The sequence below is a fragment of the Pezoporus wallicus genome, unplaced genomic scaffold (genome assembly GCF_028554395.1).
Source record: "Pezoporus wallicus isolate ANWC-B61680 ecotype Strahan unplaced genomic scaffold, APGP_CSIRO_Pwel_v1 contig_5352, whole genome shotgun sequence".
In the NCBI taxonomy this organism is placed as follows: Eukaryota; Metazoa; Chordata; class Aves; order Psittaciformes; family Psittacidae; genus Pezoporus; species Pezoporus wallicus.
The window spans coordinates 1,508,230-1,529,689 of NW_026639660.1; the positions used below are offsets into that span (position 1 = coordinate 1,508,230).

The 21,460-nt window shown below is 43.0% G+C and overlaps 1 protein-coding gene across 1 annotated transcript in view; it reads left to right on the top strand.

Moving 5' to 3' along the window:
- Window positions 1-3,414, top strand: part of LOC130602491 (opsin-5-like) — a 29,557-nt gene extending 26,143 nt beyond the window's left edge. Inside the window, exons 5-6 of the mRNA XM_057415388.1 lie at window positions 1,880-2,103; window positions 2,763-3,414. Of these exons, the coding sequence (XP_057271371.1) occupies window positions 1,880-2,103; window positions 2,763-3,203 (665 nt within the window). The 3' untranslated portion in view covers window positions 3,204-3,414. The remainder of the gene's footprint in view (window positions 1-1,879; window positions 2,104-2,762) is intronic.
- The last annotated feature ends 18,046 nt before the right edge of the window (window positions 3,415-21,460 follow it).

Consider the following 21,460-nt stretch of genomic DNA (forward strand, 5'->3'; position numbering starts at 1 on the left):
ATTTATTGTTATTTATGTTACATATATGCTTTTGCATTATGGATATGTCAAATTTTGGGGTGTTGGACAGAACATTTTTTGCGCATCTTCTATCAATCTGTGTTTTCTTTTTACATTAATCTCATAGCTCTTCATTTGTTGAAGCATTTCAGGATTTCCAATATGCCCTTTTTGTTTTACACTACAGCCAAGGACTTCTTGGGCATCATTGCCTTATCAGGGTATCTAACTACTCCCATGGATCCTGTTTGTACTTTGTGTTCAATTCCTTGACAGTGGTCTTCAAGACTAATTCTAGCAACATTTTTCCCTACCAATCATAGCAGTTTCAGGTGCCTGGGCTGATGCTAAACTCATTGCACAGAGAGCATGTGGGTGCTGAGCAATGGTAAGTCCAGCAGCAGGCAGCGGGTGCAGGCAGACAAGGATCTCACTGATTTTTGGAAATGCCATTTGCCAGTATCCCTGCAGAGGGAGAAAACAGAGCTGCAAATTCTGGCTCACGGAAAATCTGCAGGATTTTCTCTTCATGTCCTCTGGAGGCTGTTTTCAGTCAAAAAGCTTTGGAAACCAGAAACCTGGAATTAAGCCAGATTTTACAGTTATCTTTTTTTATATTGAGGTCTACTGATGAAAAAAAAGCAAAGGAGACGAAAATCTATTTCTGTTACTGAGCACATCTAGCCAGCAGCACCTACAGCTTTTGGCGATAAAAATACCAAGCTCTTTTTGATGAGAATCATAAAAAAGATTTTAATCTTTTGCTGCTTTAATTCACCCTGTCTAAACCTATCACCTGTGAGGAATTAAGGGATTCTATAAGGTGGTGGGGTTTTCTTTTCTTCAGAATTATCCCTGGGTGTCAGTGATTTCTCATATCTCCAGGACTTGTTAATACTCGACTTACATAATTTTGGTTCATGCTTCATTTATTTGTAATTCCATTTCCTGCGATAGCTGTCTGAAAAAAAAACACCAAACAGTTTTTTCCACTTGAAAAATTAACAATTCACAATCTATAGAAAACCTCTAATGCTATTGAACCAAAGTTTTCTATCAGGAGACATCTGCAAACACATTAGAGGATCTAAAGAAGCCATGAAAGTATTTAAGCAGAGACTGCACCTTACTCCCACTTCCTTTCCCTGACCTACCTGATCAGCTAGTGTCTTTTGTAAATCCCACTAGCTACAGATCCTCCAGTATGCCCAATTTCTTTGCTAAAAGCCTGCAGTTCCTTTGTAGTTGCAGAACTGTACGCTTCCCATTTGCTAAAAGGTCTCATATCTTTCTAAGTATTCGTAATGTTTCATTTTCCAGTAAGCTTTATCATTAACTGTAGCAACTTGCTTTCATGGCTCTCATAGATTTCATCGCTTTTTTGTTTCTATTAAAAGCCCTTCAATATTTTGGTTTCCTACATTGCTATGTAAGTAGTGACTTTTTACATTTGGCTTATTGTGCCTTCCCAAGTGCTTGTTATGCTATTACGGTGCTTATGTTAGGAAGTTACTATGTAGAAGATTATGACAAATAAGAGTAGATAACACACAAGTATATCAAACCTACTAAATTATTATCTTTTTTTTTTTCTAGTTATGTCACAATTTCCCATCCGGAAACAGTTTGTACATTATGTATTTACACTGGAATACTAAACTGGACAGAACAATAACAGGCATTAAAACTTCTTACAGTCTTGCTGGTCTTGAAAAATTGTTTATGTAGGAAATTATGTCACAGCCCATTAAATCATGAAGTTCAGTTCATTCTTTAGTGCTTAAAAGACAAAAAATACAGCATTTGAACTGATAAATTAATCACTTAAAAGCAGATGAAAGTTCTGAAAATGCTAGCCAACTTATTTTTTTCTTTCCAGATCGAATGTATGGCACATGTGAGATAGACTGGGCAAAAGCCAACTTCTCTACGATCTACAAGTCCTACATCGTCTCCATTTTTATCTGCTGTTTTTTCCTACCTGTCACTGTCATGGTCTTCTCATATGTGTCAATTATAAATACTGTCAAGCTAAGCCATGCATTAACAGGACTGGCTGATCCTACAGACAGACAGAGGAGAGTAGAGCGGGACGTCACCAGGGTGAGTTTGGGTTTCATGTAGGGTGGGATTTTTTTCAGTGAAATCTATCTTTCCAAAAATTGCGCTCGGAACAGGAAAGGGCAAAAAACCAAAACAGCTGCATTGCATTTCTCTATAGTCTCTAGCAACAGAATCTGAACTCAGTGAAGAATATGAGGTTTGTTGAAAACTACCCTGTCACTTGGCTCATATTGGTGCTACATCATGTGAAAAATAATCTAAATATAATTGGAGTGAGTTATACAGACCAAAACAAAAATTTGGTTCGGCGTATGTTCTTTTCTGTCAGAAGCTGCAATACTTCCGAGCACACACAGAAGTTACAGTGGAGCTTTCAATTTACTTTTCATTGACATTAGTCTACCCAAAACCTTCTGAATTCATATAAACAAGGAGGGGACTGTAATTATTTTCATTTTATTAGATGACACATTGCTTAAGCACATCACCATGCCAAAATTTTATATACAGCTTCTATGTCTGCCTGGCTCCATCAAATCCAACCTTTTGCTTGCCTGTATTCTGCTGCGAGCCGTGCATTCAGGGCGATCTGAACATTTCCCTTCCAGCCAAGCCTCCAAGCTATTATTCCCAGTGTATCGCCTCCCTGATGTAGTCTTCCAGAACAGATTTAAGACTGCTTTTCTTCTGTTTTTTAGGTTTCTATTGTGATTTGCACAGCCTTCATTATTGCATGGTCACCATATGCTGTCATCTCTATATGGTCTGCCTATGGTTACCCTGTGCCCAACCTTACCAGCATCCTTGCCAGTTTGTTTGCTAAGTCTGCCAGTTTCTACAATCCCATTATCTACTTTGGAATGAGCTCCAAATTTCGGAGGGACATTTTCATCTTGTTCCATTGTGCCAAGGAAGTCAAGGACCCTGTGAAGCTCAAACGTTTCAAAAACCTCAAGCAGAAACAACAAGAGCCCTCCCAGAAAGAAGAGAAGTATGCAGGAGAAATGCACCCAGCACCAAGCCCTGATTCTGGGGTGGGAAGTCCAACCAACACCCCACCTCCAGCAAACAGGGAGGTGGATATTGGTATTTTCGATACACCATCTAATAACCCTGATATTGAATGTGATAGACTGTAAGTTTTGCAGCCACTTCACACACGCATCCACTTTATGTTCAGGAAGACCCTCCTCAGACCCGTGTTAGAATGATTTCCTAATTCCCAGTCTGTCTGTTCCTTGCGATAGCACTGATGACTATACAACTCAAGCAAATCAGGCAGTAAAATGATATTTTCTTGTATGTAGGTACAAAATGCCATGAAGCACATTGCAATGTGCTGCAGCTTACTTAGTGCCAGAAACATTTATTTGTTTCCAGTGTGCAGGAAAAGGAAAAAAGGAAAACTGACTTGCAGAAATCAGGCATAAGCGAGCAAAAATAACTGAAATTGCTACCTAAGTATGAAAATAACTATCTTGTTGGTCTGCAGTATTATTTCCATCTTCCCTGGCCTTCCCAGTGAGCATGGCCTGGCTGTAGCATTTGGAGTCAGAAAAGCTGGCCTTTAATTTTACTGATCTGCCTCCAAAGTGGTTGCTTTTTTTACCAGACTGTTAAGGTGGAGCAAGAGATGTTGTACAAGCAATGAAACTGAAAATCACACAAAGTTTTTAAGAGTACTGCTGAAGTATGGCACCAGAGCTATTTACAAAATATAATCCAGCACTTCACTGCTACTCCTAAAGAAAGATTTTGTACCTGCCTGTGGGTAAAAAATGACTTTTAGGTAAATGTAACTAAGTGACAATTAACCATACTGATTTAAATAGCTAAGATGTAGGCTTATATCTGTAGCAAGATGTTATAATAGCCAATTATTCCATCAAGTTTATTTTACAGAATCAAGGGGAGGTGGTGTATCTTCATAATTCCCCATTTTGGAAATTAACACACTCAATAGACTTCTGTAAAAATGTCTCTTCTTTAGCTGTGGAAATTGTGGATTCATTTAGTGCTGTTTGCAAGCTAAACAAGGGAAAAAGGAAGGGAAAAAAAACCCACAAAAAGAAAAACAACAAACAAACCAACAACATTAGTTGCTAACCTCACTGCTATTTATGACTTCCTGGAATCTCCCTCTCTGAGTGTGCTAAAACATGGGGTTTTTTTTGCAAAAGCATGCTTTTCCAGATGTGTCTCTTGGGAAAGTTACAAAGGGACCACTTTCATTTCCCCCATTACTTTATTTGTTTTAAGAAAATCACCTGTGTTTTGAAGTTAAAAACAAATAAACATTATAAGCAACAGTGGGGAACTGTGTTTTCTTTCTTGGCCACAGATCTGAACTACAAGAGTATTATTTTTTGTGGAAAATTTTAAGATATGGGTGCTATTTCATTACCATAAATAATTAAAAGCAAATAAGTAAAAAGTTTGCTTTCAGATAAAAGTGCATGCTGTAGCTGCAGAAATATATTAAATCGTTTAGTACAAAATCTTGTCACAGATGGATGAAGCCAGGCTTGCCTAGCCAAAACTAATGCCCAGTTTTGAAAGCTCCTATGTGTAGCACAAAATCTACCTTGGTAACTCTGCTGGACTGAGCCTTCTCACTGCAGAAAGTGCTCTGGTTTCCCTCCAAAGAAAGAGAAGTGACAGGCATCCCCATCAGATATGGTTCTCAGAAGTAACTTCAGGTGTGACAGAAACCTGTCTGTACAGCCTTGATAGCCATAGCTGCAGGCTAGCTTTTAATCTGTTTTCACTAATTCACAGATAACTGGGGAGAATGCTTGCACTGTAGCAATGCTGTTGATCTGCAGGATCAACAAAGATGTGGAAAGGGCAAGAGGGAAGGCAGAGCAATGAGGCCACTTCTAAGAGTGCCCCCCTACGGGTGCCAGCTGAAAATAATTCACTTAGCATGCATAGTAAGGTTAGACTGGAGAAGGCAAAGGGCTAGTAAAAATGAGCTAGAATAGAAGCAGAGCTGAGGAAAATATAAGAGGGGGAGAACCAGATAAGCAGGAGAGCAAGGAGCCAGGAACCACAGGATACATACCTGCCGAGAGACAACTAGAAACAGCCAACACAGAGAAAGCCTTGACTGGACCATGACAGACCTCCCTTCTGTAAGGCATATGGCTACAGTCCTTTGTGGATATATGGCAACACCATGGGACTGCAGAACTGTAAAGTAGAATATCTGGATTTGCAGGTTACAAAGAGGATGGATGCCTTTGTAGGTACCATCCTGTACTCCTGGTTCAGTAACAGCAAGAGCATATTTGCCACTCCACTTTGTGTGAAGGCACACAGCAGGCAGGCAGCATAGGCTTGTTAATAGGACCTGGTTATTCTATGAACTCTACCAGGGGCCTTTTACAATGTGTTTTGTACTGAATGGATTAGTGTCAACACAAATGAGATCTCTTGACTATCGCTAGTATCCAAATGGTGTCTTATCATGAGGTAGAACAATATTTATTAAGATCTTTCTCCCATTGGCATAGAAATTCTGTCACATAGGCGTCTTCCGTCCCTCTTGCTCAGGCTTGGATATTACTGTAAGATTTCAATTGTTGGGGTTGGTTTCATGTATGACACACTAAAACTAAGTAGCATTATCTGGCAGAAGGCAGTAGGCCAGGCAATTTTACCATTTCCAAAGGATGCTGCCAGCATTTGCTGACTTGTTCCAGGAGGATCTAAGATAGAGGTTAGCCCTCTTTTACCCTAGATGCAAGAAACCCATCCAAAGAAACCTTGCTAGTGTTCATTATCCATTTCTGTATTTACAGGCCTGCTGGCATCATTAAAGCACTCCAGAAAAAATGACGTGCCTGAGTACAGTAACTCTGCAGAAAGCTTAAAGCTCTTAAGCCACCATTTAAAATACGCCATTAGCCATCCTACATATTCATTTCCAAACATTTCCCAGCTGTTTTGATTAGCTATTGATTAGTACACTTAGAAAGTGGGTTCTTAATGGCAATGCAATTCATGTATTTACAAGTGTATAAAAATCTCATCAGCTCTTACTTGATTATTTCTCATTATCAATATTATTCATAATTATCGACATACCAGTATTATACCATAATCACTGCAGTTATGAATACTCACATGTGCAACTTGGCCGTGCAGGTGGATTACTACCATCCCTGTCACTGAGACACCCTTTCACTTGGGCTACGCAGTTTGAACAATCATGTTAACCCAGGATTACTTTGGTTCGATTTCCACATTTGAAAATAGCCGCCTCTGGTTTGGGGAAAAGGGGAAGTTATAGTAATCAATCATTCTTTAATTTATGCCAAGAAAACCCTTCTGTCCCACATTTCCCCGCCTGGCATATTTGCCAAGCTGAAAATTCTTTAGGGTGTCAGCACATTGAAATACATAATTTGACATTTCTAATAGTAACATGAATAACTTGAGTGTGTAGTTTGAGGGAGTGGGACAACTGCTGCAGTCCAGTCCCTGTTCTCAGTGCTATTATGCCTTTTTATCTTATGACTCATGTAAAAGTATTTCTTGCAGCAGAGACCAGAAAACAAGAAATCCTCCTCCACACCCCTCAAGACAGTGATTTTATCAGTGTGAACTACTCAGGCTTGCACTGCCTTGCAGGCTCTCTCTTCACCCCTATTCATTCTATTCACCCTTCATTTTTGCTACACAGACTGACAGGATAAGAACAACGCAAAGAACAAAGCATGGCCTATGGTTCGGCATTTTCCTCAGGAGAGAGAGATGAAGACAAAATCCCTTCCCTAGGGTAAAGCTGAACCTTGTTCTTCTGCTTCCCTAGTGAATGCTCTCACCTCAAGCAACAATGAAAAATGTAGGTAATGCTACCAGGTCTGTGTTTTCAACTGTCCTGGAGATGCGCCAGCCTGGCAAGCCAGGCTCTCGCACAATGCTGTGCGTCCCTCTGCCTACCTCTCAGGCTGCTAAAGGCTTGGAGTCTGAACCACCTCAGTACATCCACAAACACAAAGGATTTTTGCAAACACTGCGAACTCTGCAGATCAAAGTGAACGCGCCTGCGGGGCCAAATGGGTCTTTATCTAGTGTGTAGTCTGAAGTGCCCAATTCCTGCCTGCAGCAAAGACTCCACAGTAGCTGGCCCCTAATCCCTTCATGTGTTGATGATTTATGAATATGGAAAGCTACAATACTGTGCAATTGGAAAAAAAAAATCAACAAAAAAAAAGAGAAAAAAAAGAAACAACCAACCAACAAACAAAATGAAACACCATAAAAAAAATACAAACCACCAAAACCCAAACCAAGCCTCCAAGATCCTCCTCATGAATTAGGTGATTCCAGATGAAGCAGCCTAAAAGCTGAAAACAGGATCTTCTCCAGAAGAACAGAGTGAAGGTACTACTGAATACATGTATACACAGATCGTACAAGAAGCGTCCAAGTGCCTGAAAGACTCTCACAAAACTTCATGTACCCACATTCAGATTAAGACAGGCAGTTAAATGAATTGCACTGACAGCAGAAGAGAAAAGGAGCCTGTCATCTGGGCCTATGTTTTGTCTACAGCTTTGAGTACACAAATAGGTATTTGATGCATACTTCCAAAAGTCCATTTTCTGTGTTGGAAAAGATTTTTTTTTAATCTTTCTATATTACAATAGCTCTTCATAAAAGAGAAGCAAGACTGCATCCTTCCTGATGTGCAGAAGTACAGGAATAAATTTCAGGTTCAAAGGATATCCAAATAGTACTCCATTAAGAACACAGAACAGTAAGAAAGTTACTAAATGGAAATAATCTGAATAATCCAATTGCTAATACAAAAATCAGAGCCATACTGAATGATAAAAATAAAAATTAAAAAAAAAAAAACAAACCAAAACCAACTACCAGCTGTCTGTGCCGATAACCATCACCTTTGATGCTCATTGACTGAGACAAAAGCCCTTTGGGGATAACAAACACACAGCATTTGATTATGCAATAGGATGTAACCTGGTAAAATGGGAGAGGAAGAAGATCACTGCAATAAACATCCTCCCTCATATTTGACAGCTTCCGGTAGCCCTTGCACACCAGGCAGCCTGGTTGCTGGAAAGAACCACCACCAAGGCAAAGTGGGGATGGTGCTGGAAAGTGCACATGTGGCTGGAGGCAAATCTGCTGCGGCTAGAACAAGGTCAGTGCAGGTTGCCCAAGCAGGAGGCACCAGTGTGTGTCATATCCCCTGCAACATCATAGAATCATGGAATAGTTTGTATTGGAAGGGACCTTCAAAAGTCATCTAGTCCAATATTTGAGAAGGAAGCATGAAGTCAAGAATAACACTTGGCAGCACAAATGAGAGCCAAACATGTCTTGGTGGTGACCTGGCAAAGCCTTACCCTGCAAAGATAAATTTCAAATGAATTTATATCATATAATGTTCATACAGAGAAATGGGAAAAACTTAGTGAACTCAGGGCATGCTTCATACCACCAATAAACTGCTGTATAAAATGAACAAAACTAACTTTTCCGAGAACAAGCTAGCCAATCCCTGGGATAACATGTGGATATACATGGATTTAAAGTGAATGGAAGAATGGGCTTTAGCTCATCCTTCACTGATACTGTGTTACCTGACAATCCATCCTTCAGCTTCCTTTGGGGAAAAGCATTCAAGTACAGCAGTTATCATGTGTCCTATCAGAAAAAAAAAGGTCCTGGGCAAATGACCAGTTCAAGAATTGGAAAGTTTAATTCCAAACTCCAGAGATGAGACCCATATCTCCCCACAGTTTGGAGGAGCTATTACTAGACCATTCCCCATCCTTGGAGCCATGGCAAGTGGAAACACTCACAGAAAGCTGATACACCTTATTATTTGAAAGATGCTATACACATCCTTAGAAAGATAACACACCTTAATGTGATGGCATGGAAAGGGAGTCCAAAGGAGAGAGGGTAGAGCTTTGTGAAAAATCACTGATCACTGTCTGACTATGAAAGCACACCACCACCCTGGCAGGTCTAGGAAGACTCAGATCAGCTATGCAACATATAAAAAGACAAAGAAAATGTGCTACCAGGACAGTAAAATTGCTATGCTTTCCACTTATTCCACTTTTTCCTGAGATGACACTCTCCAACAGATTCACGCTAGCATCTGCAAGGACCAGAGGTGTAGCACAGTATGTTTGCCCTGGGGGTGCAGGTTAGACCTGTATCTGGGGAGCTGTTGCTTATTAGGTGAGCTACAATACTGCTTGAACTGGCTATCTTTTCTTTGGGAGACGTATGTCACTGCTAGACCTTGGCTAAATTCACAAGAAGTTCTTCGGCATTTCAGCTTCTGAAAGAAGTCAGAGCTTTTACAAGAGGTAGAGCACATGGGTTCAGAAAGCATGGGAAAAGGTGACCCTCAGGGGGCTGTGAGGAAAGACCAAGCTAGCGCTAGGATAACCAGTCAGGTACGGCTCCAAATAAGGGAGCTGAAAACCTTAACATCACAGTATCACAGTATGCTAGATATTGGAAGGGACGTCGAAAGATCATCTAGTCCAATCCCCCTGCCGGAGCAGGAACACCTAGATAATGTTACACAGGAATGTGTCCAGGCGGGTTTTGAATGTCTCCAGGGAAGGAGACTCCACAACCTCCCTGGGCAGCCTGTTCCAGTGTTCCGTCACCCTCACTGAGAAGAAGTTTCTTCTCAAGTTTAAGTGGAACCTCTTGTGTTCCAGTTTGTACCCATTACCCCTTGTCCTATCATTGTTTGCCACTGAGTAGAGCCTGGCTCCATCCTTGTGACACTCCCCTTTATATATTTATAGACACTTATAAGGTCACCCCTCAGTCTCCTCTTCTCCAAACTATAGAGACCCAGCTCCCTCAGTCTTTCCCCATAAGGGAGATGCTCCACTCCCTTAATCATCTTTGTTGCCCTGCGCTGGACTCTCTCCAGCAGCTCCCTGTCCTTCTTGAAGCGAGGGGCCCAGAACTGGACACAATATTCCAGATGTGGTCTCACCAGGGCAGAGTAGAGGGGAAGGAGGACCTCTCTCGACCTACTAACCACCCCCCTTCTAATACACCCCAGGATGCTATTGGCCTTCTTGGCCACAAGGGCACAGTGTTGGCTCATGGTCATCCTGTCGTCCACTGGGACCCCCAGGCCCCTCTCCCCTACACTGCTCTCTAAGAGGTCGTTCCCCAACCTCTACTGGAACCTGGGGTTGTTCCTGCCCAGATGCAGGACTCTACACTTTCCCTTGTTATATTTCATCCAGTTATTCCCTGCCCAACTCTCCAGCCTGTCCAGGTCTCGCTGGATGGCAGCACAGCCTTCTGGCGTGTCAGCCACTCCTCCCAGCTTAGTGTCATCAGCAAACTTGCTGATAGTACACTCAATTCCCTCATCTAAATCGTTGATGAATATATTAAATAATACCGGTCCCAGTACTGACCCTTGAGGCACTCCACTAGTTACAGGCCTCCAGCTAGACTCAGCCCCATAGACTACAACTCTCTGGCTTCTCTCCTTCAGCCAGTTCGCAGTCCACCTCACTACCTGATCATCCAGACCACACTTCCTCAATTTAGCTGTGAGGGTGCTGTGGGAGACTGTGTCAAATGCTTTGCTGAAGTCAAGGTAGACCACATCCACCGCTCTGCCATCATCCATCCACCGTGTTATTTCCTCATAAAAGGCTAAGAGATTGGTCAAACATGACTTCCCCTTGGTGAAGCCATGTTGACTGCCCCTCATAACCCTCTTATCCTTGATATGCCTTAAGATGGCACCAAGGATAAGGTGTTCCATCACTTTCCCAGGGATGGAGGTGAGGCTGACCGGTCTATAGTTACCCGGGTCCTCCTTCTTGCCCTTTTTGAAGACTGGAGTGACATTTGCTTTCCTCCAGTCCTCAGGCACCTCTCCCGTTTCCCAAGACTTGGTAAAGATGATGGAGAGTGGTCTAGCAATGACTTCCGCCAGTTCCCTCAGCACCCGCGGGTGCATCCCATCTGGACCCATGGATTTATGGATGTCCAGATTGCTCAACTGGTCTCTAACCCATTCCTCATCGACTAAGGCAAACCGCTCCGTTGACCTGACTTCATCTGAGGTCTCAGGGGTACAGGGCTCTTCAGGACTGCCTCCAGACAGAGACAAAGAAGGCATTCAGTAACTCTGCCATCTCTGTATCTTCTGTCACCAGGGCATCCATCCCGTTCATCAGTGGGCCTACATTGCCTCTGGTGTTAGTTTTGGCTGCCATGTATTTGAAAAAGCTCTTTCTGCTGTCCTTGACCCTTCTTGCCAGGTTTAATTCTAAGGAGGCCTTAGTCCTCCTAGCTGCCTTCCTACATCCTCTAGCAGCAGCCTTATATTCCTCCCAAGTGGCCAGCCCCTCCTTCCATGACCTGTAAACTCTCCTCTTCCACTTGAGCATACCCAGCAATTCCCTATTTAGCCACGCAGGTCTCCTGGCCCTCTTCCTTGATTTCCTACGTGTTGGGATGCTCTGATCTTGAGCTCGAAAAAAGCAGTCCTTGAATGCCAACCAACTATCTTGGGTCCCTTTACCTTCAAGCAGCCCTGCCCATGGGATTTCCCCTAGCAATTGCTTGAAAAGGCCAAAGTTTGCCCTGCTAAAGTCCAGGGTTGCAATTCTACTTGCTATTCTACTAGTCCTACCACACAAGATCCTGAACTCCACCATCTCGTGGTCGCTGCAACCAAGGCAGCCCTCAACCCTTACTGCTTCGACCAGATCCTCCTTGTTAGTGAGGATGAGATCCAGCAGCGCTCCTCTCCTGGTTGCCTCATCCCCCATTTGCAGGAGGCAGTTATCATCCATACACTGGAGGAACCTCCTGGACTGTGGCTGGGTTGCCGAGTGGTCCTTCCAGCAAACATCAGGGAAGTTAAAATCCCCCACGACAACCACGGCCTGTGACTGTGAGGCTGCTCTCAGCTGCCTGTAGAAGGCCTCATCAACTTCCTCACCCTGATCTGGTGGTCTGTAACAGACACCTACAACAGTATCCCTCCTGCCAGCCTGCCCCTTAATTCTCACCCACAGACTCTCAACTCGCTCGTCATCTGTCCCTGGACAGAACTCAGTGCTCCCATACATAAGAGCAACCCCACCACCCCGCCTGGCTGGCCTGTCTTTCCTGAAAAGGACATAGCCCTCCATGACTATATTCCAGTCATGTGAGTTGTCCCACCACGTCTCTGTAATTGCCACCAGTTCACAGAATGTTAGCTTTAACCTGTTCTGTCCATAAAGAGCCCTTTAAGCATTTACCACACTAGCAGCAAAAAACAGATCTAGAACATGTGTCAGAAAAGTCACTACCAAGAGCAATCTCTCTGAAGTCCTTCTCCAAAGTCAACATGCATTTGGGGCCATTCCCTCTTTACAACCATATGCACGATAAATTCAGTTAACAATTTTTGTTATATTGCCACAATCTACACCAGGGATGATACTTCTGGCCTCATAAAATTATATTCTACAATTAAGACCCACTCAGTGAATCTGCTCAATAACCTAAAGACTCTTCTCTGACACCTCCATCTGCAAAATCTGGAATTGTACTTCACCCAGTAAGTTCAGGTGCAGTTCAGTGGGCACAGTCAGGGCTAAGGATGCTCAACATATGGTCTCTCAGATGTAGATTCCAAAAGCTTTTAATGAAGATGACATGCTTCAGCTGCCCCTAATCCTGAAGAATCTGACTGCTTTCTGAACAGCAGAATGAACCCAAAGCACTTCTGACATGAAAGAGTTAGGTTTATCTTCTTTCTTAATATGGGTTCTTGCATGGTGAGTAAAGGAAAAGCTAGCTTTAGTCTGGGCAGTGGCAGTCAATAGCAGTGTTGAAATTATTTTCTCTACTTAATCGCAGCAGGTTTGCCTCCTCTGTTGGTCTCATGGATTTGCAGCATTTCACTGACCTACCTAATCTTCAAACAGAAGTATCCTGCCATCCTAACCTATGGCTGACCATAAGAAACCCCATTTTGTACTGACTATTCCTTAGGATAAGGACAGAACAGCAAAGCAAGTTTCTCCAGACTCCTCACAAAAAAATTAGCTCATCTCTGTCTATCTATAAATCCCTGTATTAGCCCAGGATACATACAGAGGACTAAAATACCAGACCATCAGTCAGCAAGGGAGCATACTCCCAGCCTTTGGGTGCTATTCAAGCCCTTCCTTGACACCTGGATAAACCTAGCAAGGATTAAGTATGCTCAGAAGGGCTGGAAACTAGCCTGGTCTCTGCAGCTGGTGTCCCTTTCAGCCCTGCTTTGACTGAAGTCACAAGCATTTCAGGCTTTGTGAACCGCACATGGGTCAATTTGACTTGCTCAGCAACAGGCTTAAAAAACAAATAATCCAATTAATGAAAGAAGCAGCGCGTAAAAGTATCTGGAAAGGGTTGAGAAAGCCAGAAGGATCAGCCAGCACATCCCTGGTGGGATGTTTCCCTCCAAACAAGGATGCACAGAGGCCCCTTGTTAGTTTGCTGGGAACAGCAGCATGGCTACTCTTTGAACACTGTAGTCCTTGGGACCATGACGTTCCACTGGGACTCAGGAAACCAAGGCAGAGGGACAAAGACCCATATGCCATGCAGGCATGTCTTGCAGTTAAATAAACTCCAAAGACAAATGGTAACATTTGCAACTGCTGCCCACTTCCAATCCTATGGCAACATCTCAGCAAAGGCTTATATAAAACATTCTTCTCACCCACCAACCCAGCCTTCATTAGGCAACAACAATGAAATGTCAAAAGTGATTTAAGAGTATATCTTTAGCCCTGAAATAGGTGTTTGCGCTTATGCTGAGGGGAGGGGATAGAGGAGTGGGAAGAGGAAGATTGAGGAGTGTTCACAATTATTCATACTGCAGCCACAGAACATACGTGTAGAGCTATTCATTCAAAAAATTGTTACTGGTAATGGTGTTCAGCTGCAGAAATCCCTAAATATCATTTAGAGAGAGAAGCAACTCTTCTGCCTGCCTGGAGTGATGAAAATTCAGGGCCTTAGTCCTAATTCCTTGTACCACTGCTGCAGTCCTGATCCTTGCTGTGTAAAACCTTATGATTAAGAAGCCATGTGACTGTAACAAACCTTACCATCAATGGTCTCCTTCAGAAAGGATCATCACAAACATTTCCTCTTGCAAATGCAGGGCAAATTTCCCCCAGCCCTGAGTAATGGCTTGACTTTGGTGTTTATGGCCATGCAGTTTTGAGATATGATTACATCTGTAAGATCAGCTGCTGAGGCAAACCCAAAGTCTTCCCCAACAGGTATGTTTGTTCCTGCCAGACCCAAGCAGCCAGGATCATTCCTGCATCCTCCTTACAGTTTATACCCACAAGTACTGAGGGAAGGAGAAACAGAGGGCATCAGAGGGCAAACATCCCCTCTCCCTTCTCCACTATGCTCTTCCTTATGTATTTCCATATGTCCCTTAGAGCAGGAGCAGAAAAAGTCATACCTTTTTATCCTAGATATATGGGACAGAAATCATAATCCTTGTAAGCAACAGCAACCTGATGAATTGTAACTCGCAAAGATTTCATCCACAGCACCTCAAGATGAGGCCAGGTCACTGAACAAGTGCAATGTTTAGGGACAGGAGGACACCAAGGGTGAGTCCTCAAGGCACTGCAGGATGAGGCTAGTCCTTCTCATTGAAATCCTTGTGCATAAAACTATTCTCAGACTTCCTGACCTTTTGTACTTTAGGAACAACAGCCACACAAACAGCAATAAATTACATGCTCTCCAACAACCATTTATGGCACAGAAACTCAAGAAACATGCATACGCCACCTCTGCAATCCCACTGATGGGGCCTCTGGGACTGCTTTGGGTCCAACCTGTTGATTTCTATTCTGTACCACAGTTGGTGGCAGAAGTGAAAAAGAAATACCAACACAAGCACTAACATCTAGTTTCTAGGAACCATCTTTTTCATAGCAACTGACTACATGGAAATTCACTTGCACTGTCACAGTGTCCTACAGATGAAACACCAGAGACATCACACAAAGTCTTCAAAAACTCTTAAAAAAAAAGTAAAATAGGGAAAGGTAAATGAAATCCAGCATTTGCACTAGTTTCCTCAGCTCAAGAGGCTGCGAAGTTCTTGATCACCCATTTTCTGAATGCTGCTTGTTTGCATGCACCACTCTTGCAGTAAAGCAGAAGTGGTGATGGAAAAAGCTGGTGAGCAGAACTCAGTTTTCCTTTTATCCATTGTCTTTCATTTCTTGGATCTCTTAGTGGGAATCAGCCTGATTTTATGCCCCTAGCTCTTAAACTTTCAGAAAGTCCAGCCTTGGAAATGTGAAACAACCTAAATGGAGTTTACTTAAAACTTCCTATATCTAAGCAGAGATGTTTGGCAGACTGTAATAACAGCAATACCAATCCCTTCCCTTTCTTCCTCATGCAAAAAGAAACAGAGCAACAGATTGAAAGCAAACAACTACTTAAAAGCTTTACCATGCCACAAAGTGAGCTTCTGGTGGCATCCTGTTAAGCATCTGAGCTCCTTTAAGTAGTGATGCAGAGTGTCTATGCAAACTACCTCAATCCACAGCAAAGGCAGCTAGATGGCTGAAAGCCCATGAGGAGGACATGGTAAGAGGGGAGCTCAGCAAACACAGCGGGGGCTGAATGCAGAACCACTGTGTGAGATGTGGCCTCAACAGCCACTATTTACAGCTCATTTGTGCTGGCAGCAGCAGCTCCACCACTCCGCACCAGAGCAAACAGCCAAGGCAATCAGTGAGCTGTAATGAACAGTAGTGTGTCATATTTAGCATCACAGCTTAGTTACATTCTTTATTAGCTCACTCAGGAGGGGAATGCATCATTTTACATGGCTCTGCTGGCCTGATATCTTCGCTTACACTGATGTGAACCAGGACCATCTCCCCTGTTCCCCCTGCAAGTACATTTTGCAAGCACAACATGCCAGACATCATTCTCACTGATCATAAATGCCTTCCCTTTTGTGGTAAGGGACTCACAGAAACCACCACCAGCACTGAACAGCCTGAGATAGACTCCCCACGGAGAATTTAAAGCAGCTTTGGGCTGCTCTGCCTTGTTGAGCTGTCACTGGAGATGCAGAATCTGAACCAGAATCTGGACGCACCAAGATATGGCTGTAGCTGTAAGTCACCAGAATGAATACAACAGCTTCCTGGCTTAGCCTTTCTCTGACCTTAGTCATTCCTCAGTTTTCTGCCAGACCCATATTGGCACACCACAAAAAAAACAGTAGGATTTTGCAAACCAAAGTCCAATCACTGACCTCATCACATGACGCAGTGTTGCAGGGCTGTGGGCGAGCAGAAGGGAACGTTTCCATTTTGCCTGGTCCTGAGCAACTGCTTCCCCAGGATGTGCATTTTCACAGCATGTATCTGCAGAGCCCTGGATAGTCCTGAGGGCTGTGAGAACCATGGGCATTCCTCACAGGGCTGGGAAACCCAGAACCTGTCTGCAGGCTTTGTTGTTGTTGTTATCTTCTGACAGAAGACACCAGTTTTCAAAGCTACTTGTTGAGCTCTTTGTAGAAGAGCTCCCCTAATACCATCAAACCAAAAGAAACAGGGCTCTCCTACAACAGCTTCCCTTGCTCAGGTTTGGGAAGGCAAGGGCTGGTTTAGGCCTGCTGGGGGTGGTAATCAGCAGCAGGAGACAGCAGCAATCAGCTGTGAAGGGTAATCGCCTCTTATATGCCTTTGTGGAGCAAGCCCTGGGAGATAGCCTACTGGTCTTTCTACATATACACATCCAGCTCTGCATCTTCAGTAACCCAAGTACCTTTTCAAATTCAGTTCCAAAAGAGTTGTACTTCTCAGCTTTATTTACTGAAAAAGCTGCTTGCCTTTCTTTTCTTCTGATACTTCGTAAGAACATGTAATTTAACTTTCCTTCTCACAAAACTGTTCTTCTCTTTCTTTCATTGTTTGCCCTCTGAAAAGAGCTTTCAGAACCTAACATGAAAAGTGTCAATTATTAGAGTATTTTGAAAGCATTTACAGTATTTTCCATAGTATAAAACACTCTGAAAGCATAAAATGTAGAGGTTTTCCTCACAATTCTGATGGAGATTTAATGCTGGCAATTATAACAATGCAAATGGTATTTTCAGCTTAACTGTGCTTGTGACTAAGCAATTTACTAGAAGTAATCTATTTAATGTGGGAATCAAAATGCAGAGCTCACCTTGTAGTATATGGTTGTGGCACTGGAGGCAAGGAACAGAGGATAGAGCTTATTCAGAGAGATTTATTTTTCTAATAAGATTTGAAAAGTTCTTTTTTTGCTTTTAAATGTAACAGAAAAGCTGCGTTTCTTCTCAAGGCTTGATTTCAGAGAAGGATTTAAAATTGCATTGAACATTTCTGTGGCCCTTAAAGGCATCATACAAGATGGCTCTCCTTTGCTATTCTATTTCTACATTACTGAGTTTATAGTTAATTGAATTGCTACAGTGTGGAGTGATATTTACGCATACTGTCTGTTTTCTGTTTTCTTTAAGTGGAAATGAATCATGAGAAATTACTGGCTTACAAAAAAGTGTAGATACAGGCTACTGCACTGCAAAAACTTCTGTCTACATCTTTTGTCCTTTAGGGTACACCTCATTGTTCAGTACGGCTGGAAACGCCCCAAACCACTTGATATATGGATAAAATGGTGGAAATGGGCATAAAAAGGGTCATAGCAGCTCTTCACAGCCTGTGCTCCCCAACCCATTTGCACACATATTACAATAAAGCTGAGTCACAGACATCCTGAGCAGAAGGAAGGGCTGTGAGTTTCCTGCTTGAAGCCCTGCCCCGCAGCCCCTGCTGTGGCAGGGCTGTTGCCAGCTCAGCTGCCCTGGGAGGACAACAGCGTTTCCAGTGTCAGGCTGGTTCACACACAGCACAGTAAATTTTTGAATGTGTTTTAGTGGCTGACAGTATTCTGGAGCTTCAATACCTTCACATGGCAATGAACACCTTGGTAGTGACTAGTTAAAGAAACACTGGAAACACCATCTCTCCAATCTGGCTGGAAGTGAGAGGAGCAAAGGGACTGGACAGAGATGAGGAGAAGGGCAAATGCTGACACTTCTACTAGTCCACTGTGGTCTGCATGGCCACGAAAACCCTTGCATCACTCTGCACTCTCATTATATCCACATCACAAGGCCCCTAGATGCACCCTCCAATACTTTCCTTCTGCTCCATCCCTCCAGCAGTACCCTGACTTTCCCCATTTACTTCCCCATTGCCTTTCCTTCTACAGCCTCCAGCACCAGAACCCTACAATCTTTCTCCTTTCCTTCCCAACTAAATTCACCCTTGCTGAAACATGGGATGGACAGTCTCCACAAAGCAAACCAGCCTCCAAGGAAGGTGTTGCCAGCACCTGGATTCACACAAAGAGAGATCTGTATGGGTGCGGTTCCTGTGTATTCCACCCCATGCTGAGGTCCCTGTTCCTACACAGGCACATGGACATGCAATGCCATTCTCCCCTCCACCAGCAGGATCCCAGCTGGAAATTTTACCTCCCTGGAAGCAAACGGATCTCTGCAAGAAGAGTGGGCAGAGAGACCATAGAGGGGGTAAGCCAGCCACTTGGCTGGGAGAGAGCAATGTAAGTGAGCCTGTGCACAGAGACACATGCAGAGAGGCTTTTTGTGAACCCTGGCAAATACCTTTTTTGCAAGACACATACCAGTAAAGAAAATCCATTAATCCACCCATTAAAAACACTGGCAGTTCTGGCCCCACTGCGTGTTTGGACAATACTGCTTGCCAGAGCAGCACTCTGATTCCTACATGTTGCCTCCAGAAACAACCTGCATTTTGAACAGTCTTCAGCACCAAGAGCCAAAGCTAGAGAAGACAAGGATAAGGGCACCACAGAGGGAATGCATTCAGCTGCTGGGAGGCAGCCATGAGCTCTTTACTGTGAAGTGGCTTTTATTGGCATCATCTACTTGCTCTGACACCTGATGCCCTACAGAGCATAAACAGAAAACACATCAGGAAAATAGTCAGGAAGAACAGACAGAAGACTGTTACTGGGTTTACATTTTCCAGGCCTGATTTGCAGTGAATAGTTGAGCTTTACTGCCAGGGTAAGGGGTACTGGGATCCAGAGTGAGGCCTGGTATTCTTGGCAAACTGAATTAACAGTGGCAGTGATAGCACATGGCTTGCACTGGAAGTACGCAGATAGGGAAAGAACACTGAAAAAGCCACTTGTATTTTCTGAAAGCTGTGGTCCTCAACTGCAAATTTCAGCTCTGAATCCAGCACTGCTGAAACTTTTGATCAACAAAGAGCAATCTCCTGAACAGATGACTTGACTTCTCATAGAAGGAACTTTATGCTGATGAATCAGGTTTTATACGAGGTAGTAGAGCAATGAAATATATCCCATTTACCCTGGGAAGACTCAATCCACACCCACACTGGATTCGAGATGAACAAAATCCATATGCTGCACTTCCTACAGACCCAGTTCTGTTCAGTCACCCTACATTTTTGTTTGCAATAACTGCAAATTCTGCTAAAAACAGTTCTTAAAATTGATTTCTGTTGTGGCAGCCTCTTCATTTCTGATAGTGGACTGGTGAGATACAAACATTACAGTCCACCTTCATAATGTCACACCTTTTAAAGCTGGTTACACCCCTTCAGATCCAAATGCTTGTGGCCACAATCAGGGCAAACTCCTCTCGAGCAGTCACCATTGGCATTTCCTGATCCCAAATGTGCTGAGGTTTGTTCCAGACCCTGCATTTACTGTTCATTTTATTTATGTTTCAACACAGCATTTGAGGCAGCCTCTGTTCTAAATCTGGCTTTGGGAATATAAGGCATAGGAGGTATGTGTAGATTCAGCTACATGGCAAAAATAATGAAGATTATTTGATGCCCATGAGAGCCCTCTGTTGTATTTCAAGTGCAAGTGTCTCCTCCATCTGTTTTTGTTTTTCCCACAGAGATACATATCTTGAAATAATTAAAGGAAAGCAATATCTGAACATTGCTTCTTTCTGCTACAATCCAAGATCTATAAGCAAAGCCAGCTGACTTGCTCATTTAAGTAGTATTGTCTGCATGCCTACAGCTAATGCTAATGCACTGCACATTAAATCACTCTCAGAGTATACAGACACCCTTTACAGATAGTAGGTACTTCTGGGTTTCTTCAAATATCTCATTATATTCTGTTTCCAAGCCTGAGTTCACTTTTATTTATGTCTTTTAATTATTATAGAGGCAGATGAGGTCAAAAGTTTCCAAAAGTGACTGCCCAGAACTTCAAAAACCCAAACGATTCAAATACATGACAGTTAAAATGGTCGCTGCTTAATTGGAAAAGCTCAAGCCTTCCTTGTACCAGTTACAAAAAAGGATCCCTTTCCCATTTCCCACTTCCCACTATGAACCCTCATTTTTTGAGTCTGCCCAGTTGAAACAGAAGGCTTTCAGGTAGACCTCATTCCCATGGCCCACGCTGCAGGAAATCCAGGCAACAGGGGCTTATGAGCTCCTGCTTGAACACTGCCTCCTGGCAAACCTGAAAAGACTGCTTTTGTCGCCTTTTGTCCCTCCCTTCCCTGTGGGGTGAACAAATGAACCAGGGACTTGGGTTTACTGACAGAGCCCAGCTTCTCTAGTCTCAGGAAACATGGTCATTGCCATCTTCTCCGAGAAACGCCCAGTGGTCAAATTTATACAGTGTAAGGTTTGTATCCATCCATTTAAGACAAGCACGCCAACATTATGCATTCATTTGGCCCATCAGGTCTCCTCATTCATAAAAAGTAAAAACAGATGCCTGGCTACCCAATTGGTCTAATTATTTAAAGAAGTTTCTGATGCTGGCAACAGCTACAGCATACATAATTCAGCCTCCGTACCTTTCTCAAACACAAGACAAACACATCAGTGTATTTTATATAAGCCTTCCAGGACATTGGTTATTTTATTTACCATCTATTTATTTATTTAGATGTAAGTGCTTTAAGCAGCTGAAGCCAAACAATATTAACTCCCTAGTTACCTTGCCATCCCAACTATATTTTTAACTTTCTACTATGTTTTCCCATTGCCTTTTTTCTTCATGTTTAAATGGGTTTCAAACACAGATTGCCTTATGCATAAGAATGTGTAAGTTAATGTTTTATTTCACAGAGTTTGAGAAATGTAGAAAAACTGCAGAATTTGAACTCCACTGCCTCTTGTTAGAAATTAAGGCTAACATGCAACTTCATTGAATAGAGCCAGTGCTACCAGGCTGTGCATGTCATCTTGGGGTGTTATAACCTGGAGAAGATTCTGCTCTCTGATTCTTG